This window comes from Pyxicephalus adspersus, chromosome 8, assembly GCF_032062135.1.
Source record: "Pyxicephalus adspersus chromosome 8, UCB_Pads_2.0, whole genome shotgun sequence".
Classification (NCBI taxonomy): Eukaryota; Metazoa; Chordata; class Amphibia; order Anura; family Pyxicephalidae; genus Pyxicephalus; species Pyxicephalus adspersus.
Genome location: NC_092865.1, coordinates 51,957,624 through 51,984,635, shown reverse-complemented (window position 1 = coordinate 51,984,635; position 27,012 = coordinate 51,957,624). Strand labels below are relative to the sequence as shown.

Sequence of the window (27,012 nt, the reverse complement as noted above, 5' to 3'; positions counted from 1 at the left end):
TAAATTGCAAAATAAAAAAAAATGATTTTTTAAAAAAAAATTTTATTTAACCAAACCGTTTTATGGTTTCAGTACCACATTTCTCTATTGGTGACCTTGCTGTGGCTGTCTCGCCCTAACATTTTTTTGGAATAAATAATGTATGCAAATTATGGCTACTTGGTGCTCAAAGCAAAATACAGAGATGCATGTATGAAGATCTTAACTTAATGAGATTTTCATTTTTTTTTATCCCAGATATGGCAATCATAACGGAATTATTGATTTTACATGCATGCACTATTTCCCTGGCCCTTTCCCTGAAAGAGCTCCAAATTTGTCTGAGCATACAGTGGGCTCCTTCCCTGCTCCCATGTTACAGTGCTGGGCCAGCTACGAGGTATTGCATGGAGGAAAAGGCTCATGCTCACCCAAAACCAGTGCTGGGTATTTTTGGGTGGGGGTGGAAAGGTTATTATATACTGCTGGGGAGAATGATAGCTGAAAATCCTTTTTGCATTATTGCTCAAAGAAAATATTCACTTTACACTGCCTAAGCTTGCATTCAGTGATTTCATCTGTTTGCCAAAAAGTAAAAAATGTAAAATTCCATCTAAGTTTTTGTATGGGGTCTCCTAGGCAATGCGCAGGTTAATGCCTCCCCTCCTGTCTCCGCATACAGCTCACTTTCCTCCTGTAACTGGTGGCTGCGCGTTTGTTTATTTAGCAATTAGAGCAGCCTGTTAACAAGATGCCCCAATTTCCAATGAGGCCTCTGCGGGCTGCCGGGAGACTGAAGATTTTCTGCTGAGGTTCTTGAAGGTGACATTAAGACTCTGCATTCTGCCAACTGGGAGCGATGCCTGCGCACAAATAACACTGCATTATTGATTTTTTTTTTTTCTCCCCCTCCCTCTTATAAGACTTGTAAGTTTATAGAAAGGACCTGGCCTCGTTGAAATAACACTTGTAAGGGAAAATGTTGGAGCCGAGTGTTTCTGGCCGAAGTCTGAGCATTAATTGTGCTTTATATTCCACTGTTCTCAAATGACAAAGCACAAATAAATATTCACACTCTGGCACAACCAAAGACAAACCTGCATACAGTATGGAGTGGTTACATTAGCATGAAGCCTCTTTGTTTAATAACATGGAGCTTGGAAGACTCACACATAACTGAAATCGGCATTTTTCATAACCTGATTTCAATGTATCTCAACCCAGAAATTGGAGCCCAATTGAAATTTGAGTTTAAATTAACAAAATGCATTCCATGAGTATTAAAACAAAAAGTGTACAAAGTCTTACACAAGCAGTAGTCTCTCTGCACAGATCTGGCTCATCCACTCCTCAAGTCAGATCCAGAGTTCCCTATTCTGCAAAGTTCAAGTAGTCCACTTCTGCAAAGTTCAACAGTCCACATTCATTCTGGCACATGCGAGGTAAGCTGGCATTGTCAGGTTTCCCTGGCAGCCAAAGCCCATGCTGCACATGAACAGCTTATCTTTGATTTCAGAAACTCAATGTGATCAGGCAGGTAAGATGCATTATTTCGGAAAGGACATTGCCTGTCCTTTTCTGGAATAATAACCTGCCTGATCTTACTAACTTTAGTTCCACTTTAATGATCTTTGCCTTTTACAGAACTCCAGGTGGTGTGTCTGACTTCTACAGAGAGGTCACTTTCTATAGAGAGCAAGAGTCCTTCTGCTGGCATCTGGGTCCCTGTTGTAAGTTTAGGCCAGGACTATGTACGCTTAAGAAGGGGTAGAGAAAAAGAAAGGCTTCTATGGCAAACTTATATGTAGACTGTTAAAACTTAAAGTTTATTAATGAACAAATGCATTTTAGTAAGGAAAGTTTAAAAACACATTACACAATGCTTGTGTGTTCTCTAGAGAGTGTTCCTAAACTTTCCTTACTAAAATGTATTTGTTCATTAATAAACTTTATGTTTTAGTAGTCTAAATATAAGTTTGCCACAAAAGCCTCTCTTTCTTGCTACCCCTTCTTAACCATACCACTATGAGGCTTGGCAACTGTCAGAATTATCAAAGTTCAAGGTAAAAGTACCCTTCCTGTTTAGGTATCTGTTTTACAGGGCTATGTATGCATACAATTTGCATGAATTTTGTCCTAGACCCCCAAGACATATTCACATCACCCCCCCCCACCCCAAAATTGTCATTTGTTGGGGTGCATATAACTTTGTAGCTCCACTTTAACACTGATGAACGCATCAGTGGTGGTGAAGGTAAAAAAGTGAGAGAACAAGGACCCCTCAGGAGACCTAAAGTCAGAGGGTGAAACCTTACCGCATATGACTAGGGAAACCTACTTTTCTAGAGAAATCTAATGGTTAGTAGTCTAGTGGACAGGGCAGCATTGGAACAGTGGGAAGATTTGGAGACCTGGGCAGTCGGAGAGTTGAGTATAATGGCTCTTCTCTTGTAGTAGGTCACTCTGAGACAAGGTTTATTTTCTTGAAATTATAAGAACGTCATATGGGGTTTTTATTTATTTATTCATTGAAAGTTTGTTTAACCCTTTGGATTTCTAGACTTTCTTCCAAAGCTAAATAGCTTCTACTGTATCACCAGATTCAGCACTTTAATAACCCTTCTGCCTTATGAAGGCAATTGTGCTGTGTTGATGGTGGTTATTCCCACCAGTTCATTCCAGCTTCCCCTTGGGAGATCCTCGGTGAGCCTGTGAGTCTGGCAGCTGCCTTTTGTATTGTGTACGGGCTGCCTGTCTTCTGCGAACGTCAGTAAAGTAGATGATGATTGAGCTGGGGCCGGGGAGGGTCCATAGAGCTTCCTTCTATGCATCTCTGTTGGTTTTCTTGGAAAGTCTGAGGCAAAACCCAAACACTGTGTCAGTTCTGAGAAGCTGCAGATTGGCCAAGTGAGTAGGCGACACACACGCAGCTCTGTCTAGGCAGCTGCAATCTGGCCTTCGGTCCGCTATAGGATCCTAGCGTGTCTACCCGTACCAAGGCAGCTTCTACGCTATGCATGCGGGTCGCTGTCTGACTCTCCTGCATCAACAAAAAAAACCCTCTTAACCCCTTTTACACTTTTCACACTGAAAATATGGAAAAAAATATATTTTTGAGCTCATTGGACTTCTATCATTTTTAATGACAAAAAATTATGTTAGACTGATAGTGTTGTACGATTCATAAAACCTATTAGAAGAAAAAAAAAACTCAAAAAGCAGTAAGTTTGTATGGGCCTGCATTAGGGAGAAGGTAAGAATTGCAGCAAGAGTCGTTGTCGCTCAATCTGGTAAGACTGCAGACATGCTGCCAGTGCAGGGCAATATTGACTGTCTTCTGAGGGTGAGTTACTGCAGCATTTAGATTATCCCTCTTTCTAGTTTTTGATGAATACTCACAAAATGTAATTTTAGGTATAGACCCAAGTCAAGAAATAAACCATTTTCTCTGTTTTAGATCTGGGAATCCAGTGGCTCAATTTCCCCTTGCCTTGGAGTATCATTGTCATGGTAAACAATATAACTCAAAACAACACTTTTGTATTAATATTAAACCCTCTGTCAGTTCTGTATTGCCAGTTGTGCTTCTTAGTTTCCAAATCCCTGTCCTTTTTTATGTTACAGGAAGTAGGGACATTTTTTTAACTGACAGAAGCTCTGTTCTTTGCCGCTCTATGCAAGACTTCAATAATTGTTGCTAAGAAGATGACATGACATGGCATAGAGAGCTTTTATTGTAGATTAGCTTTGCAGAGTCTGACTATACGGACTGCCTGCTTTACTACCATCACTGACAGGACGGAGTTAACCACACTGTAATTTCCTAGAAAGAGTGGAAAGATTTATCAGCCTCTAGCAGGATATAGGTTTCCCTTCTGTATGGTTCTAATTTAGACCCTGGGGATGGTTCCTGGGATAGGAGGCCTCTCTGTTCCCATTGCGCTGTTTCCTCTACTAATTATGTTTACGATTGATTACATTGTAGCTGTTATCGCATGGGTAAAGTGCGCACAGTCCGACTTTTAGGCACGATGTGCGCTTTATGCAGAGGGAGTTTCCACTTATATAAAAGGAAGACAAATCACCTTGGACAGATGCAGTATGTGGACATCCCCCAATGGTTTCAGGGGGTTTTCAGAGAAGGTTACAATTATTAAAGCATCCAAATACATTTAGACAATTGTGTAACAATTTGGTGATTACCCTTTTTGTGCCAACATGACTGTGCCCCTTTGGACAAAGTCGGCTCCATAAAGACAATGGTTTAATAGGGTTGGTGTGTCCTGCATAGAACACCTCAGTCCTGTAAAACTGACATGTAAAGAGTTAACAGATTCTTATATGGACATTGCTGGATATAAAGACTTGTTCTAGATCTGAAACTGAGTTTGACACTATCAAATCAAAGTCTCAGCCTTTGCAATAACACCCCCTTATACCATGACAAGGTGACTTCCAATAAAGAGTTCCTCTTCTCTGCTGAATTGTTCTGTATAAAATCCATTCAGACTTTAGGTGCTCACAAGTTAGCAGCTCATGAAAATGCAGGGGTTGGCCAGGTCCACCTCAGATATGGTTTCCGAAATTTAAGCGAATTGGAAGAGTTTATTCTTTGGTTAATGTTATACATCCTTTCTCTCTGTGATCTTTAAATTGATTTGTAACGCCCTTTATTCCCCCTCATGCTTATTACATGCAGTAATTGAGATAAATATATACAATTCAGGGTTTTTGGTCCTTTTCGGAAGTTTGTCTCGTGAATTGTTTGGAGAAGGAACTTACATGTAGGTCACACATATACATACAAAGGGAACACTGCTAAAGTGAACATACCGTTACCTTCCGAGTATATACACTTCTCAAAAAAAGCTAGAATAAGCTAAACTTGAAGTAAATTAACACCCCAGTAATACAAAGATATTTTTGGTTGTTAATGCTTAATAGTAATCCTTGGACAATGGATGTACTCTGACCCAGATTTAGGAAAATTTGGCTTGTTTCTCTATGGGACATAGTGGTGCCCAGGCTTGGCCATCCAGTGGCCAGCTCCAGAAAGCAGAGCATTTTTCTGGCTTAAAGACATTGCATTTTCAACAAAAGGGCAGACAATACATCCTTTCTACTCTCTCCTTTCAGGAATGTAACTATGTGGCTATTTCAATTATACACAGCTTGCAAACAAGCATTGTTAAGCTATGTACACAGGTCAGATAATTATTGCTTGAGGCAAACTATGGTGCCCGTCACAGTGAAAATATTGTCATAGATCATCAATATGCCACAGTGGATTGATGATCAACTGATCATGAATGACCACTGTGTATTCATTTGTAGGAAAGCACAGTGGGGTGCTGTTTGTAGTCCCCCCCCCCCCCCCCCCAATCCTCTCTATAGAACTGAATGGCTCTGTGTGTGCAGTGCAGTGATCATGAATGATTGTTTCCAGCATCAGTTCATACATTTCTGTAAATGTATATTCTACAATGGGTTTGTAAACTGCTGGCGGCATTAGACATCTGTATGTGGCACCCATCATAGTATTATCTTCTTGGTGTGGCCCGCAATAGTCTGCACATTAGGAATTGCAAATGCTTGCTGATGACATATGACCATACAAGCTACGGCTAAGTGACACTGAAAGGGATAATAAAAGCTCCCATTTTTGTTGTAGAGGCAATGAAAATTTCATGATGGCTGTTCTGGGCCTGCGTTTTGTTTTGATGTTTCCCCCGCTAGCCCATTTGCTGCCATAGCTACCAGCCGACGCCTCGCTTCATACCCACAGCCAAGTCTTGTGGCCAAAGCTGTGATTATGAAGGCACGGCTTTGTGAGGAATACAAGCCTGGGATTGTTCGGCTGCCTTTTTTTTTTTTCGTATTTAATTGTGCTTCGACGTGCTGCACAAGGAAAAACTGAGATGGGGGGCATTTGACAGGCTGTCGGACTCCGAGTTTCTGAGGCCCTTGTGTGTTTTTGTACGCTGACGGCCGCCCGTCAGGATAATGACGGCTCAGTGAAGGGGTCTGCTTTTTCCAAGTGGCCGTTCTTAGCTCCCAGTCGTTGCTACAAAGGGGAATTATGGGTTATAAAAAAAGCCTTTCACATTGCACAAGAAGCTTTTTTAGCTTAGGTCTGTTGTTGGAACCATGGTGCACCGAGGTGAATTTCAGAGACTGTCGCAGATTGCAGCATAAGTAATATTATTTTTCTAACGGAGCGTATAGACCAAGGGCAAGTTGTTTCATAGGAAAGTCTTGTCCATTCCCTGTTAAAGTGTGTCTGGAGGTTCTGCTTAAAGTAGGGGGGTTGGGACATCTCAAGGGAATGATACTTGGAGACACACAGCTCCTGGTAGGGTTAAATATGCGGCTTTTTGACAGTGTGATCAATAGGAAAAAAAAATCGTAAGATCAGAATTTCTTTTCCTAGTAAAGGTGTCACTTCCATATCCGCACAGAAAGACTGCAGCCTCTGCACTGTAGCATAGCGTAAAACAAAAATGCTTGATTTGGTTCAGTGCAATTTCTGGAATGCGTGTCGGGTGACTTACATTGACGTCTGTATGCACAGGGGCCTGAAAGGTTATTTAATCATGTAGTGTAAGAAACGGTACTGTGCATTAGCCCTTCAGATTGCTGTTGGTTTAACTCCAAGATGACAAGATAGCTCTGAATACTGAATTACCACAGCAATGTGCAGATCTTTTCAAAGAGAACCTGTCCCATCCAACAAAGCAAAACACTTCTATTTTTTTTTTTTTGTGGCCTGGATTTTTAAACCAAGCAGTATAACCTTACACCGACTTCAGCCCAAGTCGTGGTTAAGCCACTCCACTAATCCTTTTCATTATCTCAATGACAAACTTTAGTGGCCTAGCACCAGGAGAAAATGTAGCTTAACATGAGCTGGAAGATAAGTTGTGTACACTGTTATCCAGGGTCAGTGTCTTATTGTGAATCCTTTTCAGGATACTGCAGCATATTTTCCAACTCCTACATTATAAGAAATAGCCAGAAACGCAACCATTGTGTAGCACTATGAAACAAATAGCAGAGCAGGATATAATGAGCAAATATCAGACGCCATAATAAAGTTGTACATGTACAACTTTAAAAAAAATAATGATAAATTTACAGCAAGCTTGATCGTTCACAATATTATAAAAATAGTAAAAAGACTGTACACTTCTTTTTAAAGGGTCACTATGTGGCCATACCCATACAAAGTGCATCCTGTATAAGATAATTGTTTCCTGACTACTGCAGAGATACTTCTGGGTGCATCCAATATCTGCTTTGTGTGCTGTGATTCCTCCTGCTGTCTTGTATATTCCCCAGTAATGTATGAACCAGTCGAGAGAACTCCTGCACACACAGGTAGGAATGGATATTTGACACACCTGGAAGTGTATATCAAATCTTGATTTACAATGTACATTTTTTTTTTTGTTTTGGCCTTCTGGAGATACGGTCTTTTTAAGAAATCATTTGCAGTTATTGAGACACTGTTGTAATTCTTGCATTAGTATTTTTTATGTGGCAGTGTGTTAATAATTAAAGTTGTTACCCTAAACCCTTCCACTAATCCTGTATGTAGAGTCCCTGTATTCTATAGAATAATCCTACCAACTGTTCGTAGCGCTGTGTGTGGTGATTAAAATACCAACCGAAGAATTGGCCGCTGCTGCCTTGTGCCTGAAAGTCACGTGTGCCTCTCATGCTGACGTCTCTATGCCTATGACGGCATTCACATAACTCCAGGATTCCTAGAAAACCAGAGTTTAGATTAGTCTGTGGTTCCTGGAAATTCCATTAGGAGGAAATAAAGCTAATGTATATACAGTGGAGAATAGAAATCTATAGGTCTGGTGGGACACTGCCATCTTCTGGCTATGTGAAGGCACATCACTTGAAATGTATATATACCACTTTGCACTTTTATTTAGACAATGTGACAGGCTCTCTTCAAACCCCCACTCGCTGATTTCTTCACTAAGGGCCCCTATTTCCCCCAGGTTTTGGGGAGCAATACCACCTTCTTTTTTTAATCCAAGGATATTGTTCCTGGGCCTGTACAGCCAATCATTCAGTCCAGAGATGTGAGAGAGGAAAAAAGGTAATACATCCAATGTAAGCTGCATAACAGAGCCTAGAGACGAACAAATATTACCCCATATATCATATTTTTTGGCTGGTTCTGCCTTGGCCACACAAATTTGTCCAGATACAATGGTTCCAAAAGATGCAAGGCAGCCCTAGTTAAAATGTCCAAAATAAATGTAATTCTTGTTTTTTTTAATACTTTTTTTTTTTTCTTTTTTCCTCTTTTCTCAGGTGAAGTTAAAGTTCAGACTACCTCACTGATGGAGCAGCTAAGAGGAGCAGCTTTGAATTTCCATAAACCAGGTATATAATTTATTTTATAGGGACAAAAATGCATGTTTTTGCTTTTGTTGCCACAATGAATGGTAGTGGGTGATTTAAAGGGGTAGTCCTTGCAGACGTGGTGGAGGATGGAAAGTTGGCACCAAATGGGTTTTGCCCACCTGTCCAGCTGATGTGAATTTTTCAAGAGGGTCTTGCTTTTCCGAATGCATTTGTTAGTAAATTCATTGTTGAGTAATGGGCTTGTGTTTTCAGTGATCATTGACTAAAAAAAGAAATATTCCTCTCTCCACTTAGGTGAAAATTATAAGACCGAAGGTTATGTGGTCACACCAAAAACTATGGAGCTGTTGAAGCAACACCTGGAAATAACAGGTGGACAGGTAAGATAAAATTGGCACTACAGAAGTTTTCTGACTTTGGTTTATAGTAAGCCTATCCTCTGCTCCATGGGAAACACTTTTTTTCTCTCTAGCAAGTGTTGTAAAAAACAGTCCGAGAGTGACCAGTCATAATGTCAAAAAAGTAAATTTCAGGTCTGTAAAGCAAGCATTCTTTCTTTAGGGTCTTGTTTTACAGGTTTCAGCTTGTAAACCAGCAGTGTGTACACCATGCTTTTGAAAAACATTTGGTGAATCCTTTAAAGCACCGAACTTCTGTTTAGGAATGTTGTACACATCTGAATAAAGGTGCTGCTGTCTCACATTAAACAAACTGCTTGAAGGCTTCAGCACTATTTGAAGCTTGTAGAAAACCTGATATAGCCTCCTAGCAGTCAACATTCACCATTAAGATAAATTCCCAAACATTGACAGATTTGCAAAAAAAAAAAAAAAAAATGGTGATCTTTTTTAACCAAAGTGAAAATATTAATTTATCAAAGGTTTACTCATTCTCAAAAATTTTTTTGGTTTGAGCTTGCCATTTTCTTTTTAGACTCTAGGGGGTGTATTTATAATTTATTCACCTGTCATTTTGGCCAGGAATCAGCCATTATCTGTTAGAAGATATAACATCTATTATTGTGATTGCCTTGCCTTTTTGGTAATTTAGTACTAGATGGCAAAATGAGTTTGTTTTTTTTATGCATCGAACCAAGAAATGTATAGCCGTTGCAGTTACAGTATACATCCTAAATTGTGAGACCATCTGCTCTCACTACAGGCTGTGTAATTGGACATTTCTTTTCTCCTAGGTGAGGACTCGTTTCCCTCCAGAACCAAATGGCATCCTGCACATTGGTCACGCCAAAGCCATCAACTTTAACTTTGGATATGCCAAGGTGAGACTTTTCTCATTTAAAAAAACAAACCATGCTGGTAAAAATAAAATACATAACAAATAATATCAAGTTGTGAATGCTTTTTAGTGTTCAATCCTGAGCCATTAATCAGCGGGGTGAGTTGGCAGGCACTGATGCTAATTGATAGCTAAAGAGAAATAGACACAGCCCACTTGTGTTTTCCGTAGCACCTGGTAGCTGTCATTGAGCAAGGTATGCATACTGTATGTACAACTCTGTCATTAGATAACATGTGGGATTTTAGCAAATATTAATATTAATAGACAGAAGTCTATTTCAATGAATCAGTATCTTGAATAAGAAAGATTCTGTGGGAGTTTGAGCATGGAAAAGTAAAGGTTCTGCTCCAAAGACCAGTGTGGACAGCTAGGGGACGAAGTACAGAGGTTAAAAGAGGTGTATGTGTATTTTTAAAATATTCAGCCATGTTTTATAAATAAGCAAAAATGTGCTAAAATGTATAGCAACCCCATATATTGCCATGTATTGATCTGGCTTTTGAGGTTCTGCATTTAACCCACAATTTCAGCTTTTAATTGCGGTTTCCAAAGTATGTAATTTTATATGGTCGTATGCCAAATTCTCAACTGCAAAGCTAAAGGAGGTAGATATGCTAAAGACCATATTTTTTTAAATATGACAATCACATTTTGAGAGAACATTTACAAAGTGGGATTCAAATTGCTGTACTGTACTCACAGGCCAATGATGGGATCTGCTTTCTGCGCTACGATGATACCAACCCAGAAAAGGAGGAGGAGAAATACTTTACAGCTATCCGAGACATGGTGGAATGGTTAGGTATGTTCTTTTTTGCTTTGTTCCAGATTTTCAATTACAGCAGTACTAATAATTGGCCTCTAGGTGGCGAAATTTATCTTCCAGCCAAGTTGTTGATTTTTTTAGGAAAGGCAGCAGCGACACCTTCACATTTATTCTTCTGTATATTTGAGAAAATAAAATAAATATTGCTGAACTAAGCATGGCCTAGGCAACTATTTTATTTGTTGTGGGTGGCGCCCATAATGTTCCAGACATAAAATTGTGTAGTTTTTTACTTTAATATTTCCATTAAAGGAAAATGATTGATACATCCCACAGTGCAAAACAGGTACTAAAGTACAAAGACCATGTTCAAGGAAGGTATGTATTAGGGCTAGCCTACTGCAGGGTGAATGTTGGAATAAAGAGTTCACTTTTTTATTATTTAGAAGTTGATCAGCTCTGTTGCACTTCTGAAGCCATATTTTAAAGTAGACAAGAAATGAAAAAGAGATTTGTTGTATAACAGTGAATGCGTAGTAAACTTTTCCTGCCAAGTGATTTTCCTCCCACTCATGGTTTAATTATGGTGTAAGGGGAAGAACTAATCACGTCCTACATGTCAGTGTTGCTCTGCATATGCATAGACTGTATCTGTTCAACTGAGCTATGACTGAGGACAGCCAAATCTATTGCAGCTCTGACATAGAGACGTCTTATTGGATGGTAGGTAGGCTTTTCTGGGGCAGCTTTTCTGGGGCAGCCACTGATAACTGTTCTGCATGTACACGGAAAAGCCCTAAAATATATTTTGACGATATAGATGAAATAAATGTTATCTTATATACACACAAAGGACATTGTGTGTGCCAGGATTAGAGCATTGGTCCATGCATCTCTAAAACCCCCTGGAGGTCTCGCTCCCATAGATGCCAGGACAAGAAGAGATGCCAAAGCCAACCTGTGAGAATTCCAAAGAGCTGAGACTGCCTGTTTCTGTTTTATTTCACCTCTCACACATTTTCCTATAAATGGGGCCTAGTCTCCACTGTCCAGCCATGTTTCAAACACCCACGTTTATAAAGTTTTTCAAAAGCGTCTGAAATGCAACGCAAACTTTCTTTTTGTTGAATGCAATCAGGCAATGTTTTTTTTTTTCAAGGATCATAAAAATTTGTTGCTTTTGCCCTTTCTAAGTAATTGCACCTTTTCTGTAATGCAACAGATAGGCCTCCACTATGGTGGATTAAAGTTTAGATATAATTCTACTTAATGTATGGCAGACCTCTATGCAGACAACCAATGTCTGCACAGCTGTTGTATCAATACAGTTTGCAGCATGCTTGATGTGGAATCCCTGTTTAACTTCTAAATAACAGTGAGCTGTAAATTCTGCAAGATTCAGTTTTTGTATTGTGTCGGAGCCTGAACTTTTATTTATTTTGAGGGACTGTCTGCAGTTCCTGTATTTGTGCCCATTGCTGCAAAGTGGTGATGAGGGGGCGCCAGGAGACCTTTAGGATTGTTTTACGAGAGATATCTGTCTGGAGGGTTCAGGCAGGGTCTGTGTATTGTGTTCTATTCTTTAATAATCTGTGTCTTTCCTGTGACAGGATACAAGCCCTACGCCGTGACACACGCCTCTGATAACTTCGACCAGCTGTATGAGTGGGCGGTGGAGCTCATTAAAAGGTGAATAGTCCATCAAGGAGACTTTTTTTGGGCAGCAGGATGCTAAAGAACGAGAGGCCCAAAATAGACATGAAGCTATAACAATTGCCTGACTTTATCACCTCTGTCCAGATGTTTTCTGTAACGATGGAGCTTCCTGACAGAAAATCATTGACAGTAATCCATTAAACAAAACCCTAGAACTGTTTGGACAGAAATGAGTTTAAAGGGATCCTCTGGGGGAAAAAAACCCTAAGTATTGCCAGTTATGGGGGACTGTATTGAAGAGATTTCTTTGCTGAGCTTAGGAGTCTTTACACACACTGCCCAATATTAGTAGTTCCAAGTGCAGTAGCTTTTAAAAATGTTTGGGCAGCTGTCTCTATTATTTAGCATTATACTGTATACACCGGACACCATTGTTTGAAAAATGTCTACAGTTTACTGATGTTCATGATCTGTAACTTTCTCTAGCTGTCATCCTTAAATCACACAGAACACCTTAGTAGGTTATCAGTGAACACACCTTACACAATAGAGCACACTTTAGCAGTGATAATTGGAATATGCATGCAGTTAGTCTTTTTTTTTATTTTTTTTAAAACGCAGCAAATCCACTACACATTTCAAAATGTATTAACTGTAGAGGTCTTCGAGTCTTGCTGTGGAAAAGTGTATTTGGTTTCTTAGGATTGTGTTGTAGCTATGTTTGTGCTGTTTTTTTTTACTACTGCTCCATGGCCCAACTCACTTGGATTGTTCACTTTGAGGTTTCTAGTTCGTGTATGGGAGGTAAAACTGGTTCTTTCATTTGACAGGGTTGACAACATAGGTCAGGATTTCAGTGCAGCAGAAGCATTGGCTCCCTACAGAAACTTGGATCAACAGGTGTTTTTCTGTATTTGTAGTATTTTTAGGGAACCAATGCATAAACAGACTTTTAATTCAGAAAAACAGATGCAAAACCCTTTATACATACATATGTACATACACACACTATATATATATATTTATTTATTCTTCAGTATGCAAAAATGATATAAATCTGTTTTTGGAAATCCTTTTTGGAATTGCACATGCCCAGATTTAAAATTAATGTACCTAATTTACCTGAAAAATAAAGGCTAATGTGTTTTGTTTTTTCGCCAGGGGCCATGCCTATGTCTGCCACCAAAAGGTAGAGGAAATTAAAGGCCACAACCCACCCCCATCCCCTTGGAGGGAGCGACCTGTTGAAGAATCTCTTCTTCTCTTTGAGGTGAGGAAGGTTGATCATTTACCTCATTATTTTGGGTGTTGTGGTTAATGTCCTAAATATGAACCTTTTCTTGGGAGGATGGGGTTTTCCCCTTCACAATTGTTCCACCTACACAGGTGTCTTGGGAGCAGAGATTTTGTTGGAAACTCATCACATAGCAAAAAGATAAGACTGTAACTTTGATACAGCAATGTGTGAGATCTGAACTGACGGAATAGTACATACAGGTGGAAGTTCATTTCAGAGAAGCTTTGCTAGCTTATAAATAAGGAGAGTGTGGAATCCAAAGCTGTATAAAATAACTTTTCAAGCTAAATAAATATTCTGGATAGTTATGTTAATCCTTACATTTATTCTTTAAAGATAATTGAGAGTTCCGTTCGCTTTAAATGCAGTTGAGTACCTGCATTTAGCTAAGTATTAGCATTTTGCAGTCCCCTTACAGCAGAGCTCAAAATGTGGATAGTAGAAACAACAGAAGGAGCCAGTCCATTGTAGAACTGGAGCACTGCAGCACAAAGGCACATGTTGATAAGAAAAGTGGAGTGACAGAAATAGGTTATTCAGTCTCCTGCTTTACCTTAGTAGCCAATCACAAGCTGTGGGACAGTCAAGACCTGTAATTGTTAGTGAACTCCAAAAAAGAATATTGGGTCTTCTGCCCAGCTGGAAAATGCTGTGTTATATGGAAGAGCTCTCAGATTTGAATGGAGAGATGTACTAATACTTTTGCAGATAAAACAGTTTAATTTTTTTATCAAAAGTAGTAAGTGATCATTGTGAAGCATAATTATATGGCCCAAAGCAAATCCTAAAATCCTGAGGTAGTAAAAATGTTTGTTTGACTGCTGTTGTAATACTCTTGGTTTATTGGTTCACTTCTGCATTTCTAAAGATCATTTGTACGTGTCTTCCTTTCTCAGGGTATGCGCAAAGGTAAATTTGCAGAGGGGGAGGCAACACTGCGAATGAAGTTGGTAATGGAAGATGGGAAGATGGATCCTGTGGCTTATCGGATAAAATATACCCCTCATCACCGAACAGGAGACAAATGGTATGTCCAGGAGTATCTAGTCAAGGCTGTACCAGCACTGATTGGTCACAGAAAAATCTTTGATCCTATGTCATATGCATCCAATGCGTCTCTGAAACCCCCTGGATGTCTCACATTTATAGATGCCAGGACAAGAAGAGACGCCAGAGTCATCCTGTGAGAATTCCAAAGAGCTGGGACTGCCTGTTTCTGTTCTATTTCACCTCTCACACATTTCAATAGTAATTACACCCAGAGATCCTTTTAGCCTATCTCCCTTGTGAATATGCATGTTTATCTGAATCGAAAGGCAGTGGGCTGTGGGAATCTTTAAGGCCTTTGTCCAAAATCTTTTTTTATCCCAGTTGTACCTTTACAGTTAAAACAGAAAAAGCTAAGAAGAGTCCATATAAGATTATGTGAACTGAGGAAGCTTGATTTAGGCAAATAACCATCTAGGGTACTTTTAGTTAGATGCTAAAGTGTAGTGTGTAGTCATCTGAGCTATCCAGTGTGGCAGTGGTGTCTAAATCACAAGGTCACAACCATGATGAATATTAAGGCTGGCAGAAGTTTTTATTGAGCTGTTTGATTGAATTGACAGACAATTTTTTTTTTTTTTTTTTAATTCATGGCTGATCATTTTCTTCCCTGCAGGTGTATATATCCTACATATGATTATACGCACTGTCTGTGTGATTCTATAGAGCACATAACACACTCTCTATGCACCAAAGAGTTCCAGGCGAGGTGAGTAAACCGGGGAGATGCAAGCAGATAAGCAGGCTGGTTTATGAAAAAAAGGGTGTTTTTTTTTTTTCTCGCAAAAAATGTGTTGCTGTAAATTGTTCTTAGAGTTTGTGGTTCCTGTTTTTTTTGGGTTGACTTTAAAAGACACCCAACCAGTTTGCATTACTGAAACCCCCGGGCTTCTTCTCACCTATAGAAATCGGGACAAGAAGTGATGCTATAGCCAGGCTGAGAGAACCAACGAGTAGAGTCTTAGTGGCCCTGCTCAATGTTTTATCTCACACAGTTTAGATTCAGTGTAGAGTCACAAATTATAAGCATTCATGTCAATGAGCATTGTTTTCCTGCATTTGGAACATGTTGGTAATCTGAATCCATTTACTTTGATTAGACCGTTTACATGGTGTTGATGTTGTTTGGACACTGTGATTGTGGAAGCAGCATGTCCTACTGAGGTGCATTTGAACTGAAGGCAAAGCAGGTCAAACGCAGCCTTTTTTTGTGAAATGCAAAGTTAACCACCCAAACTCAAATGTGTTGATTGTCCAACTCAAATGCATTACCAGGACTAGTAGAAAGGGTTAATCATCTAAACTGAGGAAAAGAGAGCAATAAACACCTACTCTTTACCATTTCATTACCCCATACACTGAAAAGAACCAACGCGCAAAGTGCAGAGCAGAATGGATTCTGCAGTCGGCCCAATATAGGATTTGTTTTGACTGATTACTGCTTGTCCTGCACGTTAGGCCTAAAACTTTTTTTTTAATTTAGAAAGCCTATGAATCAGAATCTTTAATAATACAAATCTTCACTAAATTCTCATTCAGGCGATCATCCTACTTCTGGCTCTGTAACGCGCTGGATGTCTACTGCCCCGTGCAGTGGGAATACGGACGCCTGAACCTGCACTATACTGTTGTATCCAAGAGAAAGATCATCAAGCTAGTGGAAACTGGAGCTGTCAGGTAGGTGAATAATGACAAATTGGGGACTTTGTCTTCCTGTCATTAGATTATTCAGCCCCTGAAATTCCTCTCCTGATGTAGGGACTGGGATGACCCCCGTCTTTTCACACTGACAGCTCTGAGACGAAGAGGTTTCCCACCTGAAGCCATCAACAACTTCTGTGCCAGGGTATGCATTACCTACTATGACACTGTGTTTTTTCACCAGTGACGGGTACTGGTATGTAGTTTTATTTTTTAGGAACTTTTAGAATATTTTTTGGTACTACATTACCATTTTTTAAAGGTTTCTGAAAGAGTGTTTTTAGCTTTTTTTTTTATTTCCCTTATAGGTTTGAAAAATTGTAAATGCAGGTCAGGAGTAGAATAAAATCACTGAATGTTCTGATTGATCTCAGACACATCTTAAAACTGATGCCATTGATACAAACCCACTTGTAGACACAGAACCTTAGGTATTCAATGTTACTGTCTAAAAGGCGGTACAGTGCACTACAAAGGTTCTTACACACTTCAAATGTCCAACTGTAAACTATTTTTCATGGTCATTTCCCGCAACATGGGAACAAGTGAACGCTGTACACACAGAGTTGTTCAGCTATATGGAGAAGGAAGGATGAGCAGGAAGCACCCTGCTGCATTCTCCCCCACTAATTACAGTAATCATCTTCAGTCAGTCATTTAGTGATCCACCAAGCGTATCCCTAAACAACATCAAGGGACCGCTGTGCACACAGTCAGAAATGTAACACAAATAATTATCTTGTGTGTGTATATGAACATAGTCCCCATTAGCAGTTTTTCAGGTGCATCTACTGTGAATGGGCCCTCATTGTGTATTTTGTTAGTTTTGCAGAAGTTCTGTTACAGCCAAGTACTAGTTACAGCCACGCTACTCTTAATTTAGCAGACCAGTTTTATCCGGGGCATCAAATTTTGGCAGTTTTCTTACCAACCATAAGCAAGCCAGGAAAAGAACAGATTATATTAACTGCTTGAATTTAAAAGATTATTTTTAAGAGTTCTCTTTTATTGAAAAGTTAATGAACCTCTACACATCTTGTGTGTCTCACTGTGTATTGTCTTCTGCTAGGTTGGCGTGACTGTTGCTCAGACAACAATGGAGCCACACTTGCTGGAGGCCTGTGTCCGAGAGGTGCTGAACGACACAGCCCCCCGGGTAATGGCTGTGTTGGAGCCCCTGAAAGTCACAATTACCAACTTCCCAGCAGAGAAGGTAAGCTCTCGGTAGGCTAAATACGGAGACTCATTAGAAAGGATTTGATTTCCTATAATGCTAAGCCGTTTCTTGTTCTCCAAAAGGCATTTGATGTCTCAGTTCCAAACTTTCCAGCTGATGAGTCAAAGGGTTTTCACACAGTGCCTTTCTCTTCAACAGTCTACATTGAACAGACAGATTTTAGAGAGGTAAGAGATCCTGGCCTATTGTCCAGTACAGTTCATTATTCATGTACATTAAAGCCGAAGAGCAAAAATGTGTTATGTTGCAATTTTCTAGTTCTTCGTTTGATTCTAATAGTAAAACACTTCTTGTCATAGGGTGACAATGCTGATTTACCAAGCCAAAATGAAGCAAATAATAAACATCAAAACACAAAAACAGTTCAAAGTGGTTATGTGTAGCCTTTGACCTTGCCAGGCATCCTGGTGGCCAAGATTTGTCTTTGGGGAATCAGTTGGGATAAGATTTTCTTGCTTTGCTTGTTAGTGTATTTTGAAACAGTTAAAAGATTTGAATGATGAGCAGAACAATTGATGTACACAAGCAATGAGCTGAAGTAGTAAAAAGATTTGAATGCAAGTATTTGTTGTAGGTGATGGAAAAGGGATACAAACGTCTGACCCCTAATCAGCCTGTGGGCCTTCGACATGCTGGATACATCATCTCTGTACAGAATGTGGTGAAGGTAAGTGAGCTAGGTTTACTCTTTTAGCCATAATTATGTCTGCCAACCTCCCATGAGACTTTAGGGTTGGTAAATTGGAGGACATACAAATGTGGATGTGGTTTTGTGACCAATACATTCAGTGTTCTCTGCTGAAATTTATACAAGATGACAGTCTCTATACTGTTCTAGATTATTTTGATTTGGTGCTAACTCTCCCTGCACCTGCCACTTAGCCAGATCGTGATTTGTGGGGGCTTGTAGAAACAGACCCAAAAATTTTGACTTGAGGTCCACTTTTAACAAAAGAGACAGGTCTATATTAAAGCATAATCATGGCCAGGCTATGGAGAGTTAAACATGTTGACATTCTTTACAAGCAATAAAAAATTACCCAACAGGCATCACTAAAAGTACTTTTAGTTTAATTTCAACCGCCAATATCTCCTTTCTTTACACCTCTCAGTAATGACATGGAGCCTTCTGTTTTTATAATCTCGAATGTAAAACAAGAGCCGTACCGCAGCCTAAACTTTGTACATTTTTTTTTTACCTCACCTTCAATTTAAAGGTGTGCACAGGTCTGTTGTATGGCATATCCACTGTTAGGAATATTAAATATTAATAATATACACTATTTATATAGTGCCAACATATAAGGCAGCACTGTACATTAGTTACAATTCTTCCTAAAGGGTTAGTTTGCATCACTGAAACCTCCTTATGGCTTTCTTTGTGGCTGTTGGGACAAGAAGGGATGCTACAACAAAGCACTGAGATCTCCAAAGCAGAAAAGCCATCTGGTTCTTTGCTATTTCACCTCTCGCACATATTACCACAACTACTGATCTTAGTGGTTAGAGACATTAAAAGACTTTGCCTTACTCACAGAAGCACATGTTGTAAGATTGCTGCAGTTCTTTGGCACACTAGGTTTTCCCTTTTACCATGATGAATGAAAGTGTTACAACCCATATTTGTACTGCAAGCCAACAGAAATGACCCATTGTTGTCCTGTAGTAGAAATGACTCCTCTTCTTGGCATGTTGTGCAGTGTAAACAAAAGACAACAGGAGCAGGGGGAAAAGGTTTTTCAGCAATTTAGACTTAGTATGTGTGCTAAAAACAATAAAAAATAGGCTTCAGAAGGGATAACAGAAAACGGCACAGCAGTCAGAGGCAACAGTCCTTATCACACTCGAGACACAGGAGAGTCTAAGCACTGTTACAGAGCTATGGTAGAGGCTCAGCGGGCCTACTCACTACAGGGTTAACTGCAGAAAGCTACAGGGCAATGGGGGTACAAGACCAGTCACCCTGTATTCATAGCAGAAAGCAACAGTGACCAGTCTTTATTACAGAAACTCATACAGAAAAACATTTATACTGTATTTCTACACAAATCTAGAAATACACAGAACACACCTAAATTCAGGTATGAATTTACAGTATGTGTGTATTTTTTCTTTAAATAAAGTTTATAATAGTTTAAATACATTTTCCCTTTCTGCTGTAGGATCAAAGTGGGAAAGTTGTGGAGTTAGAGGTAACCTGCACCAAATCAGACGTGGCTGACAAACCCAAAGCATTTATCCATTGGGTGTCCAATCCCCTGATGTGTGAAGTACGGCTGTATGATTGCCTGTAAGTAAAAACATGAACAATGCATTGTTGTTTTATTTTTTTTATTCAGCTACATTTAACATACTTTGTATTATGATAACACAATTTATGTTTCAAGCTGTCATACTGTACTGTTTCTGACAACTTCATTCTGCACAAACTAACAAGACCTAGCAGCCAGTCATGGCAATAACATGTTCCTATACAAACTGCTTTAGCCTGCTGATGGCACTGTGCCTATCTTATTGTCAGATACAGGTAAATCATTGGTAAATTAATTTTAATAATTGGGGGGAAAAATAGTGTTGATACTTCTCGACTTCTAAATTTAGCTTAGATATCTGTATCCGTCACCTCATACTTTTTTCAGGTTATTGCGTAAAACATAATTATCTAGTGTATGTGGCCTTAAAGTGGTGATGACTGGTGAAATACAGATCATGAAGAATAGGAAGCTAAAACAAAATACTGCTAAATATTAGCAGGTAACGAAGGCTAAATGGTCATATTTCTGCAAATGATTCCCATCATGGACGTTTCTGTGTCCATGCATGGAATTTGTAGTGTATTTTGTTTGGTTTGTTTGTAATCTAGTTCTGCCCAACATTCACCCAATGTGCCTTTAGAGGCATGTTAGAATGTAAACTCCTCTAGGAACTAATGAGAACTGTTAATCTGTAAGTAAATGGGAATGGATAGAACAGCCTGTGAAAACTAGGGGTGGGGGCCTTCCTCGATAAGCACCAAGGAAAAACGCAGAATAACCATGTTTTTTTTTTTTTTTTAAACCATTGTTTTCTTCCAGATTTATGCATAAAAGTCCAGAAGATCCTTCTGAGGTCCCTGGTGGATTCCTAAGTGATTTAAATGCTGTAAGTAAAAATTGTGTGGTTATATTGGCTTATTGAAAAAAAAGCAGCGTAAAGTAGAAAGTAGTGTATTTACACAGGGCATGTAGGTGTTATCAGGCTTTTGCAATCCCCTGGACACCCGAGGTGACATGTCTTCAAGGGATGTGCTCATCAGTTAGCTGCTTTTCTTTTCCTGCCCTGTCATAGTTTAGAGAGACATGACCTGTAACCCTTCCTCTCCAGATAGAGCTGTGCTGTGGAGACTGTTTTCTCAGGGAAATGTATTTCTTTATATCACTGAATCTTAGTATATCACTAGTACCTGAATGGGCATTTGTCAGATTGAAGTGCTGTCATGTAGGAGACTGTCAGGGCCTCTTGTCTTAGACCCAATACAAAACTTTTACTGGAATCTATGGGGGTATCCCTCCACACATACCCAGCATCTATTCTTCAGTATTGTTCAATATTTTATTTGTGCCACTTAAAATGACACTAGCCGCTTTGTTTCCACAGAACTCTATGACTGTTATATCAGATGCCATGGTGGACCAGTCTGTAAAGAACTGCAAAGTGTTTGAGAAGTTCCAATTTGAAAGGATGGGCTATTTCTCTGTGGATCCAGACACCTCTGCGGAAAAGGTCAGTGTGCCTGGTGCATCATTAAGCATATAAAGCAAACCACAAGTATTCTGGCTGATTGATGCAGCTATTGGACATGATGCACCACTAAAACCCCCTGGCAGATTGTGTTAGTTGCCAGGACAAGAAGTGATGCAATAAAAAGCAGAGAGAATTATGATGCAGGGGGATAGATTGTCTCACTGCCATATTTCTTCTCGCACAGATATCTGAATCTTGCAAATATTTACAATAAGGGGAACACTAATGCTTGGAGAGCAGTACAGCAGCATGCTGACACTCTGGGCTCTGGGAGAGGAACATACTTGGCGGATGGTCCCGTGACAGGGGTGCATTCATGTCTGAGGAATTCCAGGGACTTTGGCATGCTTACGCTTTAAAGATCCCAGGACAGTGACCCAACTTGGTGGATCCTGGAACAGTAGCAACTTATACTTGGGGGGCCTGGGACAAATTGATCTTTGAGATTTGCTTCCTAATGCCCATTCTCTGTCTCCTCCCTTCCAGATTGTGTTCAATAGAACAGTGACCCTCAAGGAGGACCCTGGAAAAGTTTGAATGTATCATACCGACTCAGATGAGAAATCCAGGCACTTAAGACCGCACAGCAATGCCAAGACCAGCTTGCCTTAACTCGGAGAGGAATGAAGCTTTATCCAAAACCCAAATGGATATTGTTAATATTTTTGAAATAAATATGCACTTATTTAATCCCATTTGTAGAATCTTTTTGTTTTTTTGTATGAATTTCGTGTTTTTTTTTGCTGAATGTTCAGAGATTTCTCCACAATTTCTCCAAATGGGATTTTTATTACACATGGAGAGACCCTTCCCCCTACTTCTTCAGTCAGATCCCTTGCTCAAACATGAGTGGAGATTTAAAGATGACCTCAGATGACCACAACATGGTTCTGTTTGTTGGAATTTTGCATTGTAGAATAAGCCTTAACAGCATGAAATTAATTCTTTATTGTTCCAGCCAGTGAATAAGAGAATAAATAGTGAGAGGTTCTTTACCCTCCCTAGAAATACTGTTGCCTGATCACTAGCGTAACACAGGCCAAAGGCTTTTTCTATCCATGTCAGTCTGCATGTTAGTGTAAGAAATGTCCACCCTGCTACAACGAAGGATATTACAAATAACTTATGTGACCGTCTAAATACAAACAATTCTATATGAAAATTTGGCATTCATAAGGGTTTCTGCGTCATGCTTTCAATACAGTGTTTGAGAATATATGCCTAAAGAGTTGTCTTCATTTCATTACTTTATGATTGAGCCTATGATTGATTTTTTTTTTTTAAAGACAGGACAAGTTGGACTATCATGGGTGAACCTGTGTGATCCAGCAAACTCAGAATGAATCTCCTAAAATAATTTTCTATTGTTGGCAAATGTTTTCAATCTTGGACCAGATCCATTTCAGGTTTGCTGTTTTACAGTCTTTGAAAGCCTTTGGGAATCATAGTTACAGATGAGAAATACCAAAGGAGGTTTGGATAGGATATGCATATGCAAGTTACTTCTGCAAACAATTGTTTGTGTGGCAAAGTCTGCTGAACAAGCATATGACTTTCTGGTACCCACTGACATGTGAAAACCCCTGGAACCCTAAGGGCGGTTGAAGGTCATGTGACTAAAAATTAATGCATGTACTCCTACTTATGATTGCTGCAGTTTATGCACCAGAAGGAGTGTAAAAACCACCAGCCCATTTTCCACACTTCATCCACCTTTACCTTACTATGAATGATTTTAGGAAAACCTCCACAAATTAAGAACCGTCCATCCACACTTCTAAGCAAACTAAGACTTTTGGCAGGCCATTGCATGCAATTCTGTTATTAACTGTACAGGGACTATGCTTAGAGTTCCCCTTATTTCATTGTTAACAACCCTGTCATGCATTTAAAATCTCTATACCCTGCAAAAGAACTCTGTACTTGCGTTTCATGCTGTCCATGCAAAGACATGTTAGGAATGTCCCCTAAAGTCTACTGAGGAAAAGATACTTGGTGCAGTGTCAATCCTCTGGCTGTTCCTTCCTCTGATCTGTTTCATTACAGGATGCAACAGAAACACAAATGTCAGCCAGAGGAACCAATGGGAGCTGCAGGGACCCGGAAGATCTGATGCTGCCTGAAGTGTCTAATTCCTAGTGAATTGTGCAAAACATTTGCCAACAGAAAGCAAAGTAAATACTAATGCAGGCATTGTGCTTCTAGAGATTTTAAATCTGTAACGGGGTCACTGCGATAAATATAAAGGATAGCATTGTGACCTGAAAATACTAATTGGTTGGCTGTCTGACTTGATGCTGATCTAGTACAACAATGCACATCAATCAAATCCCGAATCCTGATCAGCATAATTTATGGGGTTTGCAAGCGACATGCTTTATCACCGCATCTGTCAATGCTGAAAAAAACCCAGACGTGTAAAGGGACAGCAGGTTTCTACATCAATGAGTCCTTTGTGGGGTCTCCTGTGCTCTCTTGCTGGTGGGGTTTCGGCCCAAACTGGCCGTGTGTCTGATTTGTGGGATTGTTTCTGCATAACCCTGCGTCTCACCTGTCCACCGAAAGTTAAAAATTATCACGTAAACCTCCCACACTGACCAGCTATAAGAAATATATCTCCAGGAATGCATTTATTGCAGAGAGAGGAGGCATGCAAGCCATTCCAGCTAAGGTATCATACATCGAGCATCTCAAAGTTTACATCTGGTACATACAGTTAGGTCCATAAATATTTGGACAGACAACTTTTTTCTAAGTTTGGTTGTTTAAAAGTAACAACTCAGATGCAGTTGAACTGCAGACTTTCAAAACCTTTAATTCAGTGGGTTGAACAAAAAAATTACATAAAAATGTGAGGAACTAAAACTTTTTTTTACACGATCACTTAATTTCAGGGGCTCCAAAGAGATTCCAAGTGTATCAAAACAAAGGGTTTGCTTTCTTCAAAAAGCAACCACAGCCTAAGTAGAAAAGCCTGTCCCCAGCCAGCATGCTGTATAGGAGGAGCCTTGTTTTATGTGGAGGCAGCAGTCTCTTTGCAGAGGTCAAACACGCCCACTCATGAGTCACAGCCATATATTTCCAATCCTCAAGGAGCATGAGGTGTGCTGATTACAGTGTTATAAGTTTCAGCAGTGGATGTGCTGGACCTTTGCAGAGAGACCACTGTTTCCACACCAAGCACTTGAGAGCACACAGGCTTTTGCTGTCATAGGATCCTTTTTTTGACATAAGTGATAGGATTATTTTTTTACATAACTGAAGCATAAACAGCCTTCTTTTTCAAGATGATTTTCCAGAAAAAAATAAAAATATATACACACACACACACACACACACACACACACGTGCTGGCAGAGGATGGGCTTTTCTACTCATGCTCTGATTTGTAAAGAAAATTATCTGTAATTCTTTGCACATCTTTATATATGCACCTAAAAATGTCTGCTTTTAATAAATATTCACCTTCCCTTTACCTTACCTATAGTGTATGTAGCAGTCGCTAATTGAAAGACCGGATGAACTTTACTAATGGCTATAGAATAATTATAATAATAATAGCTGCATTACATAACTAGTAACCCAATATTTTCTGCTTAACAGTATAACCCATGTACTACTATTATGCTATTATATATTTTAAAATGATCTTAGGGGTTAACCACAAAATTCACAATGAAAACTGTTGGTATGTGCTAATATATCATAGCACTGTATTTTTTTAATAACATTATAATTTTGGAACTTATTCAGTATTGATAAGTCACAAAAAATCACCGCAGCTATAATAAAGCTGTTCAGTACAAGATCAGAATTTGCTGTCCCAGATCAGGGCTGCTCCTCTGGGTCCACCTGTGAATCCCTGGCACTGTAGCTTTAAAGTTCAGCACATTTTCCCTTGTATACAAACACAGTAACTAATCACTGGCTTACCAGCTTCACAAGTCTGGGTTTAAGGTGGATCGGACGAGTTGCTGCTCATATCATGAAAAGGCTGCAGTCATGTTCAGAGCCGGGGGACAGAGGACTCCTTATGTCAGCACACACCTTCTGCAATGTAGCATGCTCCGTGCCCAGCTCTCACTTAAGGTGGGGAACCTCCTACATCGGAGCGGATTGCTAGGAGAGGCGTCGTGCCACCTTAAGCAGAAGTGTTGCTGTGTAGAGTGGGAGGATATAGAGTAGCACATGGATATGTTAAAGCTGCCCTGTCCCTACAGGGAGCCCTGGATCCACACACCGAGCACACAGCAAAGCAGGATGTCTTGTTTAATATACAAAGTGCCTCTAACTTCATAGAATAGCCTGCCATGAATGTGACACTTTGCAGGGGTTTGCACCTGCTAAATGACTGCATTTCCCAGCCTGCACTTTGCTCCTAATTCCAGAAATATTAAACATAAATGGAAACATTTTTCAACATTGTTGCAGTTTTGTAAACAGCAGGAGTCATGTGACATGATGCTCCATTGCTTATAGGTTTATTGTGTATGTGTTATCCTTTCTTTCTGATTGGCTAATGGGTGCCATTTCTCTTGTACACCAAACAATAAATTTGAGTGGAAATTTCCAGCTTTTGGGAATCAGGAGTTTTGTATTTCTGATCTATTTTTTTCTGTTGGATACATAAGAAGATATGAGAACCCTTGTTGGTTATTTTTTAATATTTTCTGTGCTCTTGGTGTGATTGGTAGCTGCACCCTCTTTATATATGCTGGGGAGAATTATCACCTAGACAGGAAGTGTCAGGAAATCCAAAATATTACAGTTGTCACTGGGGGAGCAGGTATGGGGCAAACTCCTATTACAAGAACTGGTTATAAAAGTGATTTCCTTTTACTTCCTGTTATGTTTGCTGAATAGGAAATGATGGAAAATCTTCCCAATGGGACACAGACAGGAAGAAAAGAACCTGACACCCTTCTCTTTTGCAGACAAATAAAATTTGGTGACTTTAGATATACTCCCTTTGAAGGGAACCTGTCATAAATCTAAAAGTTTTTTTCTTGCTAGTGAAGTCATCCATGCGTCCAATCACAAGTCAAATTGTGAGCAGCAATTAACCAATGCTCTTTCTTTAACTTGTAGTTCCATGATGTTTTAAAAATATTGGACTGGACCCAACCAGGTCTCATTGAAGGGTAACAAGGACTAATAAGAAGGGTTTCTAATAATTGGGGATGCTAGTTCCAGCAACCAATCAGGTTTTATTTTTAATTTCCTGGAAAAAAAAGCAACTTGGATGCCGTCGACAACTTGTAAGAAAAATAGCCAGATCAACCAATCATGTGCATCCATCAGATCACATAGGTCAGTAACCGGAATCAGTCAGGGACAGCACCCAATCAGGTGACATCTGTAAAATAACATGGGGGGCTGATGACATGGGGCCTTAGTGATTGGTTATTCCTAAAAATTAGTATTATCTCTCTCCACGTTGGTCTCATTGGAAAGTGGCTTCATATTTGTGAGGCACTGGGAATGTGTCATGTACTAAAGATACATGGAGCCAACATTTGTAAAGTCAAATCTAGGTGAGCCCAATATTTCAGTTGGTCTGGGAGATCCTTGTGGTTGGTCCATGTGTATGTAAGGTCTCCATCTTTCTTCTCAGCCCAATATATATAAATCCGGTGATGTGCTGTATTCATATAAGGGGGACATTAGATCAGAACTTCTCAACATGGTGGAAGCCTTGGAATCACTTTCAGATCTTCAGGCACCCCCTGCTGTAATTATTATACCCACAGCTCACAGTATATTAGTGTGGTGGCCTCTAACATTGCTGGCCATTGAGAAGAATGTCACCCTTACAGATAGCCAATAAGATCATTGGTGTGAGTTACAATCAAATCAAGC

The 27,012-nt window shown here is 39.6% G+C and overlaps 2 protein-coding genes and 2 non-coding genes across 5 annotated transcripts in view; 3 read left to right on the top strand and 1 right to left on the bottom strand.

The window, feature by feature from the left end:
- The window catches only part of QARS1 (glutaminyl-tRNA synthetase 1), a 47,795-nt gene extending 25,947 nt beyond the window's left edge, over nt 1-21,848 (top strand). For both annotated transcript variants that reach the window (XM_072420612.1, XM_072420613.1), the window contains 17 exons: nt 8,314-8,385; nt 8,662-8,747; nt 9,560-9,646; nt 10,369-10,468; nt 12,043-12,121; nt 13,250-13,358; nt 14,282-14,412; nt 15,049-15,141; nt 15,972-16,109; nt 16,191-16,278; nt 17,203-17,346; nt 17,433-17,537; nt 17,945-18,037; nt 19,533-19,660; nt 20,445-20,511; nt 21,007-21,132; nt 21,640-21,848. In XM_072420612.1, coding sequence (XP_072276713.1) covers nt 8,314-8,385; nt 8,662-8,747; nt 9,560-9,646; nt 10,369-10,468; nt 12,043-12,121; nt 13,250-13,358; nt 14,282-14,412; nt 15,049-15,141; nt 15,972-16,109; nt 16,191-16,278; nt 17,203-17,346; nt 17,433-17,537; nt 17,945-18,037; nt 19,533-19,660; nt 20,445-20,511; nt 21,007-21,132; nt 21,640-21,690 — 1,697 coding nt within the window. In that variant the 3' untranslated portion in view covers nt 21,691-21,848. The remainder of the gene's footprint in view (nt 1-8,313; nt 8,386-8,661; nt 8,748-9,559; nt 9,647-10,368; nt 10,469-12,042; nt 12,122-13,249; nt 13,359-14,281; nt 14,413-15,048; nt 15,142-15,971; nt 16,110-16,190; nt 16,279-17,202; nt 17,347-17,432; nt 17,538-17,944; nt 18,038-19,532; nt 19,661-20,444; nt 20,512-21,006; nt 21,133-21,639) is intronic.
- NDUFAF3 (NADH:ubiquinone oxidoreductase complex assembly factor 3) overlaps nt 1-27,012 on the bottom strand; it is a 147,336-nt gene that overhangs the window by 70,954 nt on the left and 49,370 nt on the right. The gene's annotated exons all lie outside the window — the stretch shown is intronic.
- LOC140337536 (small nucleolar RNA SNORA14) lies at nt 11,320-11,452 on the top strand. Its single transcript, XR_011922077.1, has one exon. It is a non-coding gene; the product is annotated as a small nucleolar RNA SNORA14 (small nucleolar RNA).
- LOC140337537 (small nucleolar RNA SNORA14) lies at nt 14,496-14,628 on the top strand. Its single transcript, XR_011922078.1, has one exon. It is a non-coding gene; the product is annotated as a small nucleolar RNA SNORA14 (small nucleolar RNA).